The 18,814-nt window shown below is 40.1% G+C and overlaps 1 protein-coding gene across 2 annotated transcripts in view; it reads right to left on the reverse strand.

Moving 5' to 3' along the window:
* stag2b (STAG2 cohesin complex component b) overlaps positions 1 to 18,814 on the reverse strand; it is a 29,947-nt gene that overhangs the window by 7,790 nt on the left and 3,343 nt on the right. For both annotated transcript variants that reach the window (XM_085474482.1, XM_085474479.1), the window contains exons 7-29: positions 18,467 to 18,671; positions 16,233 to 16,384; positions 10,244 to 10,317; positions 10,011 to 10,134; positions 9,772 to 9,870; positions 9,529 to 9,608; positions 9,260 to 9,367; positions 9,014 to 9,125; positions 8,782 to 8,899; positions 8,580 to 8,683; positions 7,658 to 7,750; positions 7,470 to 7,559; positions 7,130 to 7,333; positions 6,705 to 6,775; positions 6,504 to 6,591; positions 6,275 to 6,355; positions 6,084 to 6,176; positions 5,612 to 5,786; positions 5,382 to 5,521; positions 5,071 to 5,172; positions 4,808 to 4,956; positions 564 to 692; positions 108 to 334 (exon numbers count right to left, since the gene is read on the reverse strand). In XM_085474482.1, the coding sequence (XP_085330608.1) occupies positions 108 to 334; positions 564 to 692; positions 4,808 to 4,956; positions 5,071 to 5,172; positions 5,382 to 5,521; positions 5,612 to 5,786; positions 6,084 to 6,176; positions 6,275 to 6,355; positions 6,504 to 6,591; positions 6,705 to 6,775; positions 7,130 to 7,333; positions 7,470 to 7,559; positions 7,658 to 7,750; positions 8,580 to 8,683; positions 8,782 to 8,899; positions 9,014 to 9,125; positions 9,260 to 9,367; positions 9,529 to 9,608; positions 9,772 to 9,870; positions 10,011 to 10,134; positions 10,244 to 10,317; positions 16,233 to 16,384; positions 18,467 to 18,671 (2,818 nt within the window). The remainder of the gene's footprint in view (positions 1 to 107; positions 335 to 563; positions 693 to 4,807; positions 4,957 to 5,070; positions 5,173 to 5,381; positions 5,522 to 5,611; positions 5,787 to 6,083; positions 6,177 to 6,274; positions 6,356 to 6,503; positions 6,592 to 6,704; positions 6,776 to 7,129; positions 7,334 to 7,469; positions 7,560 to 7,657; positions 7,751 to 8,579; positions 8,684 to 8,781; positions 8,900 to 9,013; positions 9,126 to 9,259; positions 9,368 to 9,528; positions 9,609 to 9,771; positions 9,871 to 10,010; positions 10,135 to 10,243; positions 10,318 to 16,232; positions 16,385 to 18,466; positions 18,672 to 18,814) is intronic.

Below are 18,814 nucleotides of genomic sequence, written 5' to 3' on the forward strand. Positions count from 1 at the left end.
AAACCTGCTAGCTTTAATCTTTTTAAACCAAACTAAAAATCAATATATTTTTTCCACCTGCACTATAATTAAGCACTTTTATTTTAATATTCCTGAGTAAACAATACCTTCTGGCAACTTCCTCTTGGCTGCTGAAGTTCCAGCTGTAACAACAGGAGGCTTAGTCTTCTTGGAGCGAACGGAAGAGCCTCTGCTGGAGTAGCCACTCATCACAGACATGGTATCATCATCGCCCCCAGCCTGTAGGGAATTCCTGTAGGAGATGAGAGGAAGCCAGCAGTCCTCTCGCTGCAGCGCCATCTGGAACGTCATGAATCGCTCCAGGTACATGTGGCTGGGGAGAAGAGGGAGGTCATCTTGAGAAAATGAAATACGAAATACACAGGACAAACTTCACACGTGAAACCAGGTGCACATTCCAATTGGGGCATTCGAAGCTGCAAAAAAGCTGTCATGCATCAGAAACACCAGTTGCACCAGTTGTCACAAACACCTGTTCCACTGAGATACTGAAGCTTCCCATCCAAAAACAGAGGGGGGAGAAAAGAAGAAAATCAGCTTACACAGTCCTCTTGTCTTGTCTCATAAGCTTGGAGGAGAACTCGCTGAGGATGTCCAAGAAAGCCAGGTTGCGTGGGGGGCTTCCTTCTCCTTGGGGACTAGGCTCCTTAAATGCAAACTCAATACCATCCCTGAGAAAAGCACAGAGGCAGAGAGAAAAAGAAAGACCTGTGAGCAAGGATTAGCAACGTTTTGTGGACATTAAACAAAAAGCAGTTCATCTTAACTGTGTAGTAGAGGTGTGCATACGCACATCATTCATGATAATACCGGTATTTTTTGGTTTTGCCCCGGGTCAATAAATAAATATTATATCGCGATGGTGTAAAAACAAATCACCCTATTACACAGCGGATTACGCTAACGTCGATCATGCAGCATGAAGTTATTAAAGTTGTGAAAGTGACTGCAAACATGGCTAAAGCATCACCGCTGAAGAATTAATTCCCAAAAGAGCAGCTACTTGAGTGGTTTGGAAATATTTTGGATACAAACGAGCAGAAACAGAACAGACCACAATAATATGGAAGGAGTGCAAGATGCCTGTAATATCGAATGGGGGAAAGTACTTCTAAACTTACTTCACCATCTCAAGCATCAGCAGCCAAGTCTGTACCAGGATTGTCTGAAAGCCTGAGAGAAAACTCTGCAGCTAACACTACAAAACTAAAACAAAGTAAGCTCATTCAGCATAGCCTCACCGAGTCTCTAGCTAGTTGTACTCCGTATGATTTTAAAAAACAAACGCTGGAACTAGGGCTGTGCGATATGACCAATCACAAAAATTTCTGTAAATTATGTGAATCTCGGGCAGCTCGACTTGCGTGAAGTGTTTCCAGCTGCGCATCCTTTACCTGGAGTCGAGTGTTTTAACCGATGTATGAAACTATACATTTTTAAACATAAGTTGTAACGGCTGCCGTTTTCTTTGTATTTATTACACAGCGTGTTGCGGGGAAAAGCCTGTTCTAACTTTTTTAATTCTCATCTGTAAATAATCTGCTCTTTCACGTGATTCAGTTTATTTTGAAAAGTCTCAACAGGATCTTGAGCTTTTTTGTGAAAGGTTTATGTGGAACATATCACTCATTCCTACTGTCGTAAAATATCTGAGTTAAGAGCAGCAACCCTGTGCATATCCTTAGATGCTGAGGCTGGAATCACTGGGATTTTCAACATTTAGAGACCTTTCAAAATCAAAAGATAAAAAAAAATAATCTGCTTCAATAACTATTTGTATAATATGGTACCTACATAGAGCTTCACTAATTAGATTGTTAATTGCTCAAACAGCACACTCATTTGTTATTACAGGCTAGCGGTTTACCTTTCCTAAATGTAACAAACTGAGAATGGACCACTGAATATTTTAGGTTATCGGATTCTTAATATAAAAACAAACTGTTGTGACTTGTTGGCCCCATATCAGATCAGTAGCTTAAGTGTGTTGAACACATACAGCATTTGATTCGTACCACTTAAGTAAAGCAAGTTGCAGTAGTCATGCCACAACTTTCAATAAATGAAAGTTGTGGCATGCCTACTTTAAAACAGTTTAAAGGGGTGGCTGTAGCTCAGGTGGCAGAGCAGGTCAACCACTAATCAGACGGTCGGTGGTTCGATCTCAGGCGCATGCCAAATATCCTTGGGCAAGATACTAACCCCATGTTTGCCTACTGGTGGTGGTCAGAGGGCCCGGTGGCGCCAGTGTCCGGCAGCCTTGCTTCTGTCAGTGCGCCCCAGGGCAGCTGTGGCTACAATGTAGCTTGCCATTGCCAGTGTGTGAATGTGTGTGTGAATGGGTGAATGACTGAATGTAGTGTAAAGCGCTTTGGGGTCCTTAGGGACTGAGTAAAGCGCTATACAAATGCAGGCCATTTACCATTTTAGTGTAATATTACTTTATATAAAATAAACCTGTGAAATACTAGAGAGAGCTGTCAGAATTACTACCTCTTTAGTACACATTTTAAAATATGACCTCATGACAAGTGTACTGGACCCAACTAGGCAGGCATATTGTAAGATTCTGGGTCTATAGCAACAATTAATGGGAACTACTTTTATACATTTATTTTTGTCTGTTTCAGTCCTCTTGCACTCTTCTCTCTGCACCATGGAACAAAAGAATTCAATTTCCAGTAATAACTTAAGTAGTTTTAGGCCTTCTTTCAGAACTCTTTGAATTGGAACAAATTTAATAATACTAATCTGTGAAACTGATTGGCTCAAACAGATCAAGGTTTACTAGTACCAATGTTTCATCAGAGATTTCGCTCCGGATGTCCAATATAACGTAGCACTCACTGACTGTGAGAGATTTAACAATTCACATGAAAGAAACAAGCCACCAAGAAGATTGAATGCTTAAAACAACCAATTTTCCACCACTTATAACAGTATTAAAATAGATTTCTACCACAGCAATAGTTTGTTTTTAGAGAAGATAGTTGAAATGATAGTAGTGATTAGAGCAGGGCGATATGGCCAAAAATATTTATCACGATATATATTTGAAAATTTGCGATAACGATATAACTGACGATATAATTGATGCGAGACAAAATACAACTCCACAACATTACTAGCGCAAAAAGAAAACCTTCCATTTATTTTCACTTAAATAAGAAGCTGGTTTTTATGTACATTAAAGCTTTATAAAAATGTAACAGTGCAAATACAAATTCCTTGCTGAAAGTTTAACCAAAAGGCATTTCCAGTAGAAATGGGCTGACATATCCTGAGCATAACCATATATAATATCCACTGAAGTTAAAAAGAGGTGCTTTGCAAAATTAAACTGCAGTATGCAATACGTATTTTTCGGACCATAAGGTGCACGGGATTATAACGCACATCAAGCGAAACAAAGCAGTCAGATAAATCAAACTTTATTAAACTCATTCTTCTTGCTTCCTCCACTTCTGTACCATTGATTCATTAATGTTGAATTCTCTGGCAGCTGCTCTATTCCCATGTTGTTGCAGTATATTAATGACTAACCTCGTATTGTGGATGGATTATCTCAGTTGTTCTCCTGACTGAAGTTTGGTCTGTTTACAGCACCCTGCCATGCGATTGCATTTGTCTCTAACCATGAGGAACCTTAACGTTAACTTTTATAAGTGGAAAAGTGTTAGTGTTCGTCCTCCAGCTTCCCTGTTTATGTTATGCTAACATAGCTGTGTCGCTAGTGATCACGTAGCACATCATTATATACCAGCTAGCCCAACTTCAGTAACCCTACAAACGTCAATGCTGTTTAGTTTCCTGTCTTCATTTATGTTGGAAGTGATAGCAGAGCTGTACGTTTGATTTTTTTCAGAAATCTCTCAGTCAGAACATGCAATATCATGCTTAGGTAACTAGCGAGCTAACTTCCGCTAGCTTCCCGCTAACTTCTAACTCTGTTAAATGTAATAAATTTTGTTTTAATGGATGCCTGGAAGTTAAACTTCATAGTTACACCTGGTAAAGCAGCAATGCTGATCGTTTTATTAAAGATGAAAGAATTTAGACAGTTTTTAACGCTCAGTGATGCTGCAGTGTTCGTTTGAACTGAAGAATAAGGAGTTTAGGACCCAGATTACTCCCAGATTTAAGAGCATCTTAGTCCGACAAATACGACAATAACGACGGCCGCTTGCATGTTCTGCAAAAAAAAGTGCTTTGTCGTGTATCTGACGGACAAACACCAAACCAGTTCCACATCACTGAAGTTGCACCATTTTTACAAACCAATTCTGGTTCATCTGTTTCACTCAACAATCGGCCATGTGCGTATGAAAACAAAGGCACTGCACATGCGCGTTTTACTCATATTCTATCGCGATATTTCATTTTCCTATTGTTGCCTAACATTATACCGGTATTACCGTGAACGGTATAATATGGCCCAGCCCTAGTAGTGATGATCCACCATCAGATATTAAGAAAAGTCTGTGCGGCTCATTTCATTCACACGGCTCAAATATGTAACGGTTGGTTGCCATCCTTTATGTTTCTGCAGTTCAGTGTTGTGTTTTTGTTTTGTTTTAAACATGTTTTTCTACAATACTTACTGTACTGGAAAAGGCTAGAGTGTAACATTTCATGCATTAAGCCTCTCCAAAATCCGGAGAAAAAACAACATGGCAAAGGAAACACAGTATTCAAGAAGTAATTTGTCTAACATGACAGTTCCCAGATACGGGGCCAAAATCTAAGAAAAGCTTTGTAACCCAATATGAGCAGAATAAAGCCTTACTTGTGCAGCATGGCAATGGCATCTCTGGTTTTGACTTGATCGAGACCGAAAGTTAGAGAAAAACGACGTGCCAACTCCTTGATTCCACAGAATGCCGAGGAGGAGCGATCAAAGCCATGACCCAGTTCAGTCACCATTTCAATAAATAACTAGGACACAGAGAGATATGGAACATTAGATAACATCTTAACCACTGGGACGCATGAGCAGAAGGTCACAATTATGGAATTAATTAATATGCGAGCAACAGTGTGCACACTGACCTGCTGCAAACTGAGGATGAGCGTCTTGGCACACTGAATCTTGTCAATTTGCCGAGTCTTACTCATAGTCTCCTTGATGATATCACCGTAATCATTGTAATACTGTAAAAGCAAAAAAACAAACAAACGGGAAAAACATTGAAAGGTCGTGAAGAATTTTGTGCGTGTGTGCATGCATGTGCCCAAGGTCAGGACAACAGCAAATGTGTTAATTAAACAACTATTTTTTCCTGTAAGAGTTACTTATATTCACAGTTAATGGGGGTAATACACAACTGCATATTTTTAAAATGACAAATGCTTAAGCTTACCCTCATGTACTGTTTAAAGATATCAGCTCCAGTCCTCATTTCTACCACACAGTAGATAATGAGTTTACAATAGGCAGCCAGGAGGTTTCTTCTCTTGTGCAGAGCTTCAATCTTTACTGCCTCGTCGTCCTGTTGCCCATCTGAGGGGGAACAAACAATTTGAAATTCCATTAGCTACTTCCTCACTTTGGCCAGTGCAGTGCCAAAACTGCACATCTGCATATTCATACCTGTGCTATTTGTGTCATCATCCTGGTCTATGAAGACATGGTTCATGATGAACGAGAGCAGTTCAGACTGTAGTGAGTCCTCTGGAGAATAGACCAGGGGCTCCAGGTGTTCTCTGCCTCCGGACACCATCTGGTGGCTAAAGATGAGCAGGAGATCACACAGGATGGTGAACGCCTGTGGAAAAAAACGAAGAAGAAAAGAACAAAGTTAAAACTCTGTGTGCACAAGCCCTAAACAAAATGATCACAAATTAGATTTCGAATTAAGCAGATACATTATAAGTGCTCTGGAGCTTAAAAAACATCCATTGTAGCTGCAATAAGGGGCAACAAAACCACCACTTCAGAGTTAAAAGGAAAGTCTGTTCAGCTGCACAAAGTCCATGTACTTTAGGTGTTCTTGCTTTGCTTTCAAGTTGATTTTACGCGCACTTTTAAACATGGATAATTGTCACTTTCTCATCTGTGTCACCTGCTCTTTGACAGCTGTGTTAACGTTGGTGAGGTAGCGCTGACACATCATACAGAATGCCCTCATCTGCTTCCTCAGGGTCACCAGATCATCCTGAAACAAAGACAAACGCATTTTAAAACATTACATTTATAGCTGCTTAAATCTGTTAAAACAGCACAAAATAGCAATGAAATATGATTAGACCTCACCTTTCTGGAGCTGCCCTCAGATAACTTGGCCAGGTGCCACAGTATCACGTAGTGGGTACATTGCAGTGAATGGATGACTATCTACTCACAAGGAGTGAGAGAGAAAGAGAAAAAACCCACACAAAAGAAAACAGAAAAGAAAAAGAAAAAATGTATCAGTATTTTCGAGCATTTAATAAAAATAAAACAAAATTATGCAGAGTAACTTATATATATATATATATATTACCTGCTCAGGCATGTCCCCGTTCTCTATGCCAGTATTAAGCAGCTTGAAGTTGCTGGTAAAAAGGTCCCATCCCGAGAGGTCATGTGCACTGCAAAAGAGTTGATGACGTCTCATCACTTTCAAAAACGTGCACACTGAATCTACCAACAATGCAGCAGACGTAGATAAAATCACATAGAAAATACTTCTGAGAAAACATACTTGTGAAAAGCTGTGATCCTCTTTAGAGTTGACAAAACCTGATAAGCATCATCTTCATCAGCATCTTCACCCTGTACAGAAAAAAGTGATTTTAACAGGTCAAGATCTTTAATGTTATCATAAATAAAAACAAACTGGAGTTTTCAGATTGTCCAGAAAGGTGAAAATTTCTGATGAGCTTCTTTACAAACTATATGGTAAGGTCATTCACAACACATCAAGTATTTTCATCCTTGCTATATATAAGACTTCTGTACAACAGGATAAGTTCCAGTACCAATAAATGAAGAGTTATGAAATGTGACAGAGCTAGAACAGAACACAAATGATGGAGGCTGTGCTCTTTTCATGGTTTATGTTGAGCTAGTTTCTGTTGTACTGGACTTATAGGTATGCTGGACATTTAAGCGCACTATTACTCTCACCTCTTGTAAAAAGTCCTCCAATAGCCTATTAAATTTGTCCACCAGCTCATCCAGCAGCTGGGAGCGGGCTATGTCCACCCTGTTAAAGATTGTGAATTCCTCATTGCAGAGGGCGTGGTAAGTCTTAGAGCAGGACTCTAAAACCTCAGTGTCTGTGTGCTTCTCCACAATTTCTTTGATCTGACGCAGCAGGGATTCCAGGTGCTGGATGGAGGAGAGCGAGAGATAAGAGATATTAGCATCGCGTGTGTATGATAAACAATCACATTAATATGTTAAATACATTAATCCAATTTGTTCTGATCTGATTAGCGCTGTCCGACAAGCCAATTTGTCTTACCTTCTCCAGACGCCCTGTGGTATAAATTTCCAGGTCAAAGAATTGCGGAAGCTGCAACAAGTTAGTCACCTTCTCTCCATCCACGGCATACTGTGGAGCACATAAAGAGCACAATGATGCTGTACTGTTAAAAGTACAACCTCCTTAGGAAGATTGCTTCTAAGAAAGCTGAGTGGATGACGACATACCTTTGCCAGTAGAGGGGGCAAAGCCACAGCAAACAGCTCTGTTATTCTGGTTCTGTCATCCAGCTGAGTCTTCTTCTCTTTAGCTGTCATCACCTGATGTGTGATGCAACCACATTAGACCACACAACTAGTCTCCATTCATCCATTCAGAAAGTGTACTCTGACTTCTTAATACCAAACACCACCATTTAGGGTAAATGTAAACTACATTAATTAATTAATCTTTTTTGGCGCATCTGGGGAATTTTATTTTTAGCTTTTAACTGAATTTCCTAAATAATTTAAGTAGTAAACTGAGAAATCGATGTGTTGTAAACAACTCAGAAGGACTGCATAAAAAGGGCCGAAAGCAGCTGTGGTTAAACTCATTAAAATAAAGAAAGTATGCAAGTGCAGTAGAAACATGACAGAAAGTACATGTTTAGTATCTACAATTATGCAGAGTGAAGCTATGCACCAACTTTCAACTGTTTAAAAAAAACAAACAAAAAACAAAAAAAACAAAACATGAAAAATATCCCAGAACTGTTCTTATCTCCAAAATCAAACACCACGACAATGAGCAACAGAAAGTATATACATTAAAACAATCTTAGCAAACAGTCTTATCCTCTGATAGCCTACATGTTGCACTTCAGACAGCAAAATTACAAAAATAAATAAATAATCAAACAACAAGTTGGCTGACAATTATTTGAAGACCTATGAACAGACGTGGATCTGTAGATCTTTTAAGTGGCCGTGTTTCAGAAGGTTCATAAAGAGTTAACCAATTTAACATAATTAACTCTATAATATTACTGTCACCAAAGAAATCCCAGGATAGTTGGCCGATTAGGAGAACAGCACAAAGACAGCATAATCCAACAAACAGACATGACTAGTATTGGCTTGTGATTTTTAGCGTGTCAGCCACTCTTACCCTCTTCCCTGTTCCTCTTCCAACAGGTGGGTGGCACTCAGCAGCCTGGCGTACAGTGCACAGCATGATTTCAATCAAAGCCGTCTCTTGTCTGTCTGTAAGAGCTGCGAAGAAAAACCAAACAGAGAAATCAATAAATCACAATAGTGCTCTCAACTGCATACCAGTACAAAGAAAGAAAGAAAAAAACCCAGTGCCATACCTTCCTCTCCTGGCAACGGGTCATCTAGCAGTAAGCTGATCATACACTCCCAGTCTTTCAGTAGCTCTGCACCACATTCCCAGAGTGAGTCCACTAGGTAAGCCGCATGCTCGTGGAGCTGATGGAATAAGTGTTCAAACAGATGAGGGATGGATCACTGATACTGTTTACAAAACAGTACGCGCAATAAAGACAGAAATGTGAGAACAGAAAATATAGCATGATAATGTACCTCACTCTCCAGGAAGAAAAAGACAGTGGTCTTAATGAGGTTGGCATTGGGACTTTGTCTGCCTCTCCTTTTAGGGGCACCTTCATCTTCCGGTTCTCGGTGGCTGAACAATCTTTGAGAATATTTTTCATTAGTTGGGAATCACATGGAATACTAACTCAAACAGCTGATATACTATTTCTTGGAACTGTAAACAAAAATCACTACAAGCCTGAAGCTAGAAATCTTAACTTATGTCTAACATACTTCTTAAAAAGGAATTCTCCAGCTGCAACTGCGACCGGCCTGTGTGCCGAGTACACCAAGTGATAGACACTCTCACAGTCCTCAGGAGTCAACACCTCATCTGTACTACTGCAGAAACAAATACAAAGAAAATTACAAAGACTTTATCAGTAGCACACATGTACTTGATGCAAATCACAAAATTTACAAGTGCTCAGCCTTGAAGTATAAACTACATCCCAATCACTTGTGCTGAACAACATTACATATTATCAAAAACAACCACTTACTTCAAGACAAGAGTAAGTAGCTTAATAGCTTGTACTGCTACATCATATTCTTTGTCAAGAGTCATAGAGACGATGCGGTCCTAAACAAAAGGAGAGACAGAAAACTTAATGAGTCATTTTGCCTCGCAAACTCCTGAATTACTGAAAGCATAGTTAAATAAAGACAAGCCCATGGAGTTTGTTTCTCCAAGTATGGAACAAATACAGTTGTTGTGTTTAAGTTGTCCAGCAGGTGGTGCTGACCTTAAAGCGACTGGTGAAGAGCTCCAGTCTGGCATTGAGTTCTCTGTTGTGATAGAGGCCCTGCAGTGCTGTGAGACACTTTAGACGTACTTCACCTTGCTGGAATAGAGTACGAAAGTATCCATTACTGGTTACTGCAGTTATCAACACACTCTTTTTAAAAAAAATAAAATAAAATAAATTAAGTATACACCTTAAGAGGAGCTTTTAAAAAATTCAGAGTCCTTTGTATTGCCCACCTTATCGTGCATCGTCCATCCCACATACTTCAGATAGCTGTCGTTGAGGAAGGCATCACTATAGAGTTTCATCCACACTCCAATCTCTTCTATACAGATCGCCCTGATTTCTGCTATTGAATCCCTGTTAAAACATTATTTAATAAAAAAACGAATGAGGGCTGTTAGCAGTCTGTAGAAAAGACAGTGATAACAAAGTTCAAGACTGGATGCTGACTGACGTAAGGCCATACCGATATCTGTGCACAAACACTCCTTTGAATATTGCGTTCATCATGTTTTCAATCTCGTCCTGATTTTCCTGGAGCTGAAATTAAGAGCAGAAAAAACCATGTCAGCGCATTTTATCACACAAACACAGCAACTGACCAGACTGCAACAATAACTGGTGGTCAGGATGCATTGTTAACATAATAAGACTAGTGTGACAGTCAACTATGCCACCATGCTGCGGTGTGGCTGCACAGTGAACTAACAGATGGATGCCCTGTGGGACCTGCTGTTATATAACCAATAAACCCGCCATACAGGCTAAATAACACTTGGCATTATGGGTTCACCACCTACAGAGGAGCAGCAGTCACTATTCTTCCTAAACCAACAAATGTCTGCTCACAAGCTACAGTAATTCCTGTTTACATGGTTATATAGGTTCTTTCATGACTTGGGGAGAGTCCAAGTTTAACATCAATTGTTGATTTTGTAGAATACTGGTTTCAATTCTTTGAGGTGACCACAAAAAAAAAAGGAACAAATAAAGAACAAACAATATACTGTGAATCTTTCACAAATCACCTGAGATTTCTGGTATCGTCATCTCTGATTCACAATAGAGTCCTTATTTTGAAACAAAGTTCAATTCAATAAATACTCTAGTTCAGAAGAATATACTGTGTATGCAATGACTATCACTCCCCCCCCCCCAAAAAAAAGTTCTGAGAGAAACTGGTCTGTGTCCTCCCACTTCACGGGGGAAATGGGTACAAAGCGCTGTGTTGTTGCCAACACCGTCTCCAGCTGCTGAAACATAATAACCAGTTAAGCCCATTGTGTTCCACAACTCTGCACAGACGCAAGCTCTTACAAATTAAACAAATCAAGGACCAAAGTAGTTTTCTTCACCTAAACAGAGTAGGCTAAAATTTATCTGTTCAAATGGATTTGGTTACCAGGGAGTTTTCAAAGCTTGTTACTAATTTGCTAAATCTAAAATGGATCCATTCTTTACAGTTCAACTTTACTGTGTGCTAGATGATACACATTATTCTCACACATCAATGCTACACTTTTACCTCATTTACATAGCTACACTGGCAATATTTAAAAATCTATAGCTGCTTTCAATTAATGTAATGGCATCTGAATGTGTTGGCTTCGTGTCTAAAGGACTCTGGTCATTTTTCAAAAATGGAGAAAAAGAACATGAGAGTATGTGCACTAGGGCAGACACAGTAACATTTGCAAATCTGCTTGAACAGGGCATAAATCTGAAATGCATGCAGTCACATTAACAGGCAGACCATGAACAGCAATAACATTTATCTCTCCAACTTCAATTTTCATTTGCACCAAGATTGAAGCATTAGTCATTTCTGTTACTTTCAAGCTGTAAGAGACGTCCTTCTCACAGCCTGTGTGGAAGGGGCAGGGAAGAGATGCCTCTCAGCTGCAGCATCATGCAGCACGTGCACACAGACACAGAATTAAACTTTCAAAAGTGTGGCTCCACTTCAACAGTCAACACGATGCTTGCCAACACAAATGCAACAAGTCTTTTAAACACAGGGCACACCTTTCTTATGCACCGCATCTCTCTGAATTAAGCAATTTTCTGTAATATTTATGAACTTTAAAAAAGTATACATTATTGAAAATTTTCTCAAAATATTGTGATATATTTTTGAGGCTATACAGCCTACCCAACTGCTCCTGTTTTTGTCTAACTGAAGGAAAAGCAGCATTTAATGCAAATAAATGAGGGGTGTTTTCAATCCTTCTTTTCCATAAGCTACTGTCATGGATGACAAACTACAGTTGTAGTTTGTCAGCATTATAACCATCAACAGCATAAATAAAATGCAAGCACAGAAGTAGAAGTCTAGTTAGCGTTTGTCCTGTAAACTTTAAGTTTTATATAACTGTTTAATACTTTAACAAAAGCTGACATAAATCTAAATTCTAATTCATCAGAAACTTGTACAACATTTTCATACATGTGGAAGATGAAGTTTTTTCTTTCTATTTGGGTCAAACATCTCCAGCTGCAAGCATCTCCTTCCTTTGTAGCCTGGTTTTACTCAACAGTATGTTTTTATCTCAATAAATGTGTTGTTTCCACATTTATGGGGAACAGTTGTATATGTATATATTGTATATATTATATACATTGCAAATATCAGTGCTTTGTTGGAGATTGTTGAAGTAGTTCTCTTTTAGGTACGAAACTGTCATTAGAGTGTGACACAATGCTCTTACTTTCAGACATGCCTGGCTTTGTCTCCTTGTTGTACACACAAAAGAACGTAAACAAATGGTTTTGCTACAGTAAAAATATTGCGATAGTAGGGCTGCACGATTAATCGTTAGAAAATCGCGAGCTTAATTCATACTTATGTGCGATCTCATTTCCAAATGACAACGATTTAAAAGAAAAAAGAGACGACGACGATTGTACCGCATTTTGATCCGGGACGTAATCTGCATGAAAACAAGCGCTCACTCTTCCTGCTCAACAAATGACAAGGGCGGAGCCTTATACCACGTGATACAGAAGCTGGCTGCTAAAATTAGCAGGGAAAAAACAACGGAGAGCACGTCAGGGATGACGAGAAAGTGACTGGAGAAAATCCGTCCCGGTCAACCACCCAAACATCAATAACGGGAACCTTATACAGCGCTTCCCTATACACGTCGAACTCCCGCAGGCACAAACAAATTACGGAGGCTATTACTTATCACCTGACCAAAGATATGGCTCCCATCAACACTGTGCAAAACGAGGGATTTAGGAAAATGATCAACACCCTAGACCAGTGCTTCCCAAACATTTTCCAGCCACGTACCCCTTGAAACATGTCACCCTCAGCCGCATACCCCCTACTACGAACGATTCTTAATTAGTGTCTATAAATACATTGCAATATCGCATGCATAAAAATAAATACTGCACAGTCGATTATTTCTCACCACCAAATGAATTTATTGATATTTTTTAGTAATGACAGAGTTTTAATAACAAACTTTACTACTTAATACTAGCAGTGTATCAAAAGATTTATTAGAATTCACTTTTTTGTCGAGAGCATAAAGGCCATGAACTTTCATTAAACAGAACTTTATTTAATGTGATGGATGTGCTTGAGCAGAGGCACACAGCTCTTCAATGTTTGGCTCAATTTGGGAAAGGCTGAGTCTTAAATCGTTTTCCACACAAAGTCTTGCTCTGTATTTTGTTTTCATGTTTGTTAAAGCAGAAAATCCCCTTTCGCATAAGTATGTGGTGGCGAAAGGCATCAAAGTCTTGACAGCGCGTTTAGCCAGCGCGGGCTGTTCAGTGCGCAGCCCTATCCAGAAATCCGCCAGGTTCTTTTGAGCGTGTTCAACTTTTAGAGATCCATCTGTGGCGATTTCAATTAGGCTCTCCTGGTCAGACGGTGATAACGAAGTAGGCACGGCGGTGAACGGGTGACGTATCCAATCATTTGAGCCGCCCGTCTCTGGGAAGTATCGGCGTAACTGCACCTCCAGCTCCTCAAGGTGCACATTACATTCGCGCTTTACACTTTTAGATAGTGTGAGATCATTAGAGCACAGAAAATCATGCAGCACAGGAAAGACTTCAGTGTTGTTTGTATCCAAGCAGTTCTTCCAAAGGTTTAACTTCTTTATCATGGCCTCAACTTTATCTTGAACATTGAATATAGTTGCAGAAACGCCTTGTAATCTGAGATTGAGCTCGTTCAGACGAGAAAATATATCACACAGATAAGCCAGGCACGTAAGGTACTCTTCATCATGCAAATGTTCAGACAGCTCAAAGGGATGGTTATTGAAGAAAACTTTAAGTTCATCCCTCAACTCACAGAAACGGGTCAGCACTTTCCCTCTAGATAGCCAGCGAATCTCTGTGTGGAGTAATAATGTCTCATGCTCGCTGCCCATCTCATTGCACAACGCAGCAAATAAGCGGGAGTTCAGCGGCCTGGCTTTCACAAAGTTAACCATTTTTACACTCGTGTCCAAAACATGTTTCAAACGGACAGGTATTCCCTTTGCAGCAAGAGCCTCTCGGTGGATGCTGCAGTGTACCCAGGAGGCATCTGGCGCGACTGCTTGCACACGCGAAACCACACCTCCGTGTCTCCCAGTCATGGCCCGTGCGCATCAGTACAGATGCCAACACATCTGTCCCACACGAGTCCATGTGTGTTCATGAATGTGTCCAGCTTTTGAAAAATATCTGCGGCAGTTGTCCTTTGTTCCAGTGGTTTACAGAACAGCATGTCCTCCTTGATGGTTCCTTCATGAATGTAGCGCACATATACGAGAAGATGCGCCAGGCCAGCCACATCCGTGGACTCATCTAGCTGTATTGCATAAAATTCACTGTGGTGCATGCGCAGAAGTAGCTGCTGTAAAACATTTTCTGACATTGCATTGATGCGCCGTGAGACAGTATTGTTTGATGATGGAATGGACTGTATCGTCTTTTTTGCCTTTTCCCCCAACATTGTCCCTACCATATCTAAAGCAGCAGGGAGAATGAGGTCCTCCACAATAGTGTGGGGTTTGTTGTTTTTAGCCACTCTGTAACTGACCATGTAAGATGCTTGTAGTCTGTTTTTATTCATAAGATCTGGCACCTGAATGCAGGTTTTACTTGTTGAAAGTGATTTTAGCTGTCGCTCAAAATATTCCCTTGGTTTATTTTTCAAATGGGGATGATTTGTCTCTAAATGTCTGCGCAAAAGTGAAGGTTTCATTGAGTTCTGAGACAATACTTTTGCACAAATAACACACTGTGGCCGGGAAAATCCACCAATATTTATACACTTAAACCCCAGCGAAATATAATTGTCATCATATTTGCGCTTCTTTGATGAGGTTGTGTTACAGTCCGAGCTGTCATGCTTTCTCCCACTTTGACGCTCCGCATCAGACACTTCATCACTTTCCACATGGCTGGCTCCAGCTATGCTAGCCACTTGGCTAGTAACCACAGATACATCCCTGCTAGCATCCAAATCTGACGAACACATTGTTGTTGAACAATCACCTGTGCGGTCACTGGAAAATGCATCTTCAGACATGAGCTTATTGGTTGTTGTGGCCGGTGTCTCTGTGGTAGGGCCTTTTTTTCTTGTTAACCACTTGTCCATTTTCGCGCTGCACTGAATGCTTGGAGGCAACTTCAACTGTTAGGTGTCAGTCATTTGGGTCATTTGGGCAAATCACGCCCATGTATTTTGTCAGAGCTATTTTTTTGCTGAACACCAGAGGGTGGTATATAGTCATGTATTTAACAGTCAAATAAAAACTTCATTAGCGCAAATTTCGGCTTTTAAAATTTTTGATCCCCACTCCAACCCCAACCCACGCGTACCACCTACAGCCACTTGCGTACCCCCGAGGGTACGCGTACGGTAGTTTGGGAACTACTGCCCTAGACAAACGCTACACAGTGCCGTCCCGCAACTATTTTTCTATTGTTGCACTACCTGCTCTATACACGCAGTGTCGAGCAAAGGTGGAGACGAATTACAAGCAGTACAACATTTGGCGGAAACGACAAAATGTGAGACATTTGTTGTTTTTATGTTTATTTATTGTTTTTATGTTCAGTCTCAACTGTTACGAAGTTGATGTGCAGTTAATAAGTGCAATAAATATTTATACTGGAAAAGAAAATCGTGAGAGAATCGTGATCTCAATTCTAAGCAAAAAAAATCGTGATTCTCATTTTATGCAAAATCGTGCAGCCCTATGCGATAGGATACTTTTAACGTAAAAATGTATACCGGTACTATAGCTGATGATACAATGTGGCAGAGCCCTAAGAAACAGTCGCCAATTATTTTGATACATTACCAAATCACTACTCAAACAAACCAGTTTTCAATGTGAAGTTTAAGTGTCAAACGTACAAATGAATAAACATGACATGTGCTTAATGTAATAAGCTGCATGACAAAAACAAATGCAACCAATTGTTGCAATGCTTACCTCTTTACGTTTTTGCAACAGCAGCTCCAGCCTGTCATTTGCCCTTTTAGCGACCATTTTATTTCTCTCTGCCTCATACTGGCGCTGGGTGTTGTCCATGTTGATGCTCAAGTTTAGAGCTACATTCACCAGGGCTGTCATCAGCTTCATGGCTGTCAAAAACACAACAAAGAACATGAAGAAATAAAATAATTTCTGTTATCTGTAGATTATTTCAAAACTATCTCTCATTAAGTTATGTGAGCTTATCTGACATCAGTGGGTTTTGGTATTAATAATTTGCAATGAAAGTTAGTTCTGATTGCACTACAGAGCAAAATTGCAATACCTTAAATTTAGAGGATGGTGAAATGGTCACAACTGGAACAATATTTGTATTTTAGAAAAAAAAAAAAAAAAAATGTTTGGGTTCCTTTAATTCTGACTAAGTAGACACCTTGAATTCAAGTATGCTTTACAAAAGACGACAAGTCACCAAACTCAAAGCAAATTGATTATGAATAAATCCAGTTTTAGCAACACCTGGGTAACACAGTAGCTTAGGTGCAGAGAACAATCATTAACTAGTGTATTATCTAAAATAACTATCCACCAGCTGAAACAGGCCAGCCTGCCAAGACCAACACTCACACCCAAACAGAAGCACAAAAAAAAGCATATTGAAAGTTCATGACAACAACTTTCCAGATAGAAAAAACCCCTGTATGTTTTATAGTCACAGTACCCACGTGACAGAGTAAGCATTAAGCCTAACAATATCGCCTATGTGTTCTACACAGCTCGGATTATTGTAGAGCATATGATCAAGATTCTTCTGCGTTTTTTTAATGCGTTTAAATCCCCCTTTGCTGCTTACATTTATCCTAAGTGTTCATGTGTACACAACATGCTCATAATAAAGACTTCAGTTGCCCTGCCCTTAGGAGTGTAAAAACATTTAAAAGAATCTAATCACAAAAAATAACTTAAAACATTTGTGCAGGTGGCCCATCTAGGTTGATCACTGGGGTTATTAACTTTAATACTACTATGAAACAAAATGTGCAGACTGTATAAAAAAAAAACCTAGAGTTTACACCAATGAAAATTTCTGACCTCATAAATATCCAAGAGCACTACAAATGAGTCTCCAGTTCAAACACAAGGATACAACAAGGAAGAACCTTTAAAACACACAACTTTTCCCAGCTAGCTAACTGTTGTATGCTTGGAAAAGAAGCTATTGATTGTAAATCAGCACAAACACTTACCGTAATTGTCGGGCTATAAGCCGCTACTTTTTGCACAAGCTTTGAACCCTGCGGCTTTTAGTCAGGTGCGGCTTTTCTATGGATTTTCCATGATTTTTGTGATATCGTAAGACGATTTGTTTTGTTTGTTCCGCTGTTGTACGGCACTACGTTGCCTGGCGGAAGGATCGGGGTTCAAGAGTGGTATGTTAGTCACATGTCCGTCCGCCAGGCAACGTAGTGCCGTACGAAGTAGCGCGAAAAACAAACTTCAAAGTAGCGCTACGCATTCAGCGGGAGGCGTGGATGACGAGCGGCGATAAACTTGCGAAAAGCAAGTTATGCCCAACTCCACCGGTGGATTCTGACAGCGTGGAAAAGATCCACGATCACCAACGGATTTTGAAGGGCTGGACTGCTGCATGATGGAGAGGAGGACACCGCCACGGCCCTTCTGAGGGTGTTCGACTCTGACACTGACAACGAGGATTTCTTTGGTTTTGAAAGTGACAACGAAGGAGAGAAGCGGAGAGTGGATGACGAAGCCATCCTGAGCCTGTTCGTTTCCGACATTGGAGAAGAGGACTTTGGTGGTTTTAGAGCGCAGGAAGAAGAGAAAGATGGTGAATGACTGACTTTTCTTCTTGTTAAAGCCGTGTCACTGCACCTGAGCCTAAAAGGTAGTCCGAATCTATTTTTCTGGTGTGCTGTAGGTTACTGTTATGTACTACATGTGCAAATATGTACCCATAACTTGTTTTTCAAAATATTAATAAAAGGGGTGTGTCTCCAAACAGCCATCTCTTTCCTGACAATTCCCTTTGTGCATATTCTCTTACATATGATGAGTCAACATTGAAACACCTGCGGCTTTTAGTCAGGTGCGGCTAATGTATGTACAAAACAGGATTTTCCCCTGATTTTAGCTTGTGCGGCTAATATTCAGGTGCGCTTTGTAGTCCGGGAAATACGGTAAATATAATTCATAAACACACACAATCTTACCTGCCAGTGTTGAGGTGTGTCTGAAGGCTCGGACTTGGGAATCCGATAGTCCGGTGAGAAGGGAGATGACTGTGTCCATCATATACTCATCATAGATGATACTGTATTGACACTGGCGCACTAGCACCGAAATGAATTCACAAAAGCTTGTTTTGAACTTCTTCCACTGGGGCCCGGCTATGGTTAGAGGGTAGTCACCGCTGTCCTGCAAAGTACACAGAGGAACGACAGTCCTTCACTACAATGACTAGTACAAGTGGCAGTTATCTACCACAAATTAGCAAAGTTTATTGTCCTTGGTACGTACATGAATTCTGTATTTGGCATCTGAAATCAAACTTAAGTGAT

Source organism: Copadichromis virginalis, linkage group LG2 (assembly GCF_057382275.1).
Source record: "Copadichromis virginalis isolate Kocher_CV1m ecotype Utaka linkage group LG2, C_Virginalis_male_GT1.1, whole genome shotgun sequence".
Taxonomy (NCBI): domain Eukaryota; kingdom Metazoa; phylum Chordata; class Actinopteri; order Cichliformes; family Cichlidae; genus Copadichromis; species Copadichromis virginalis.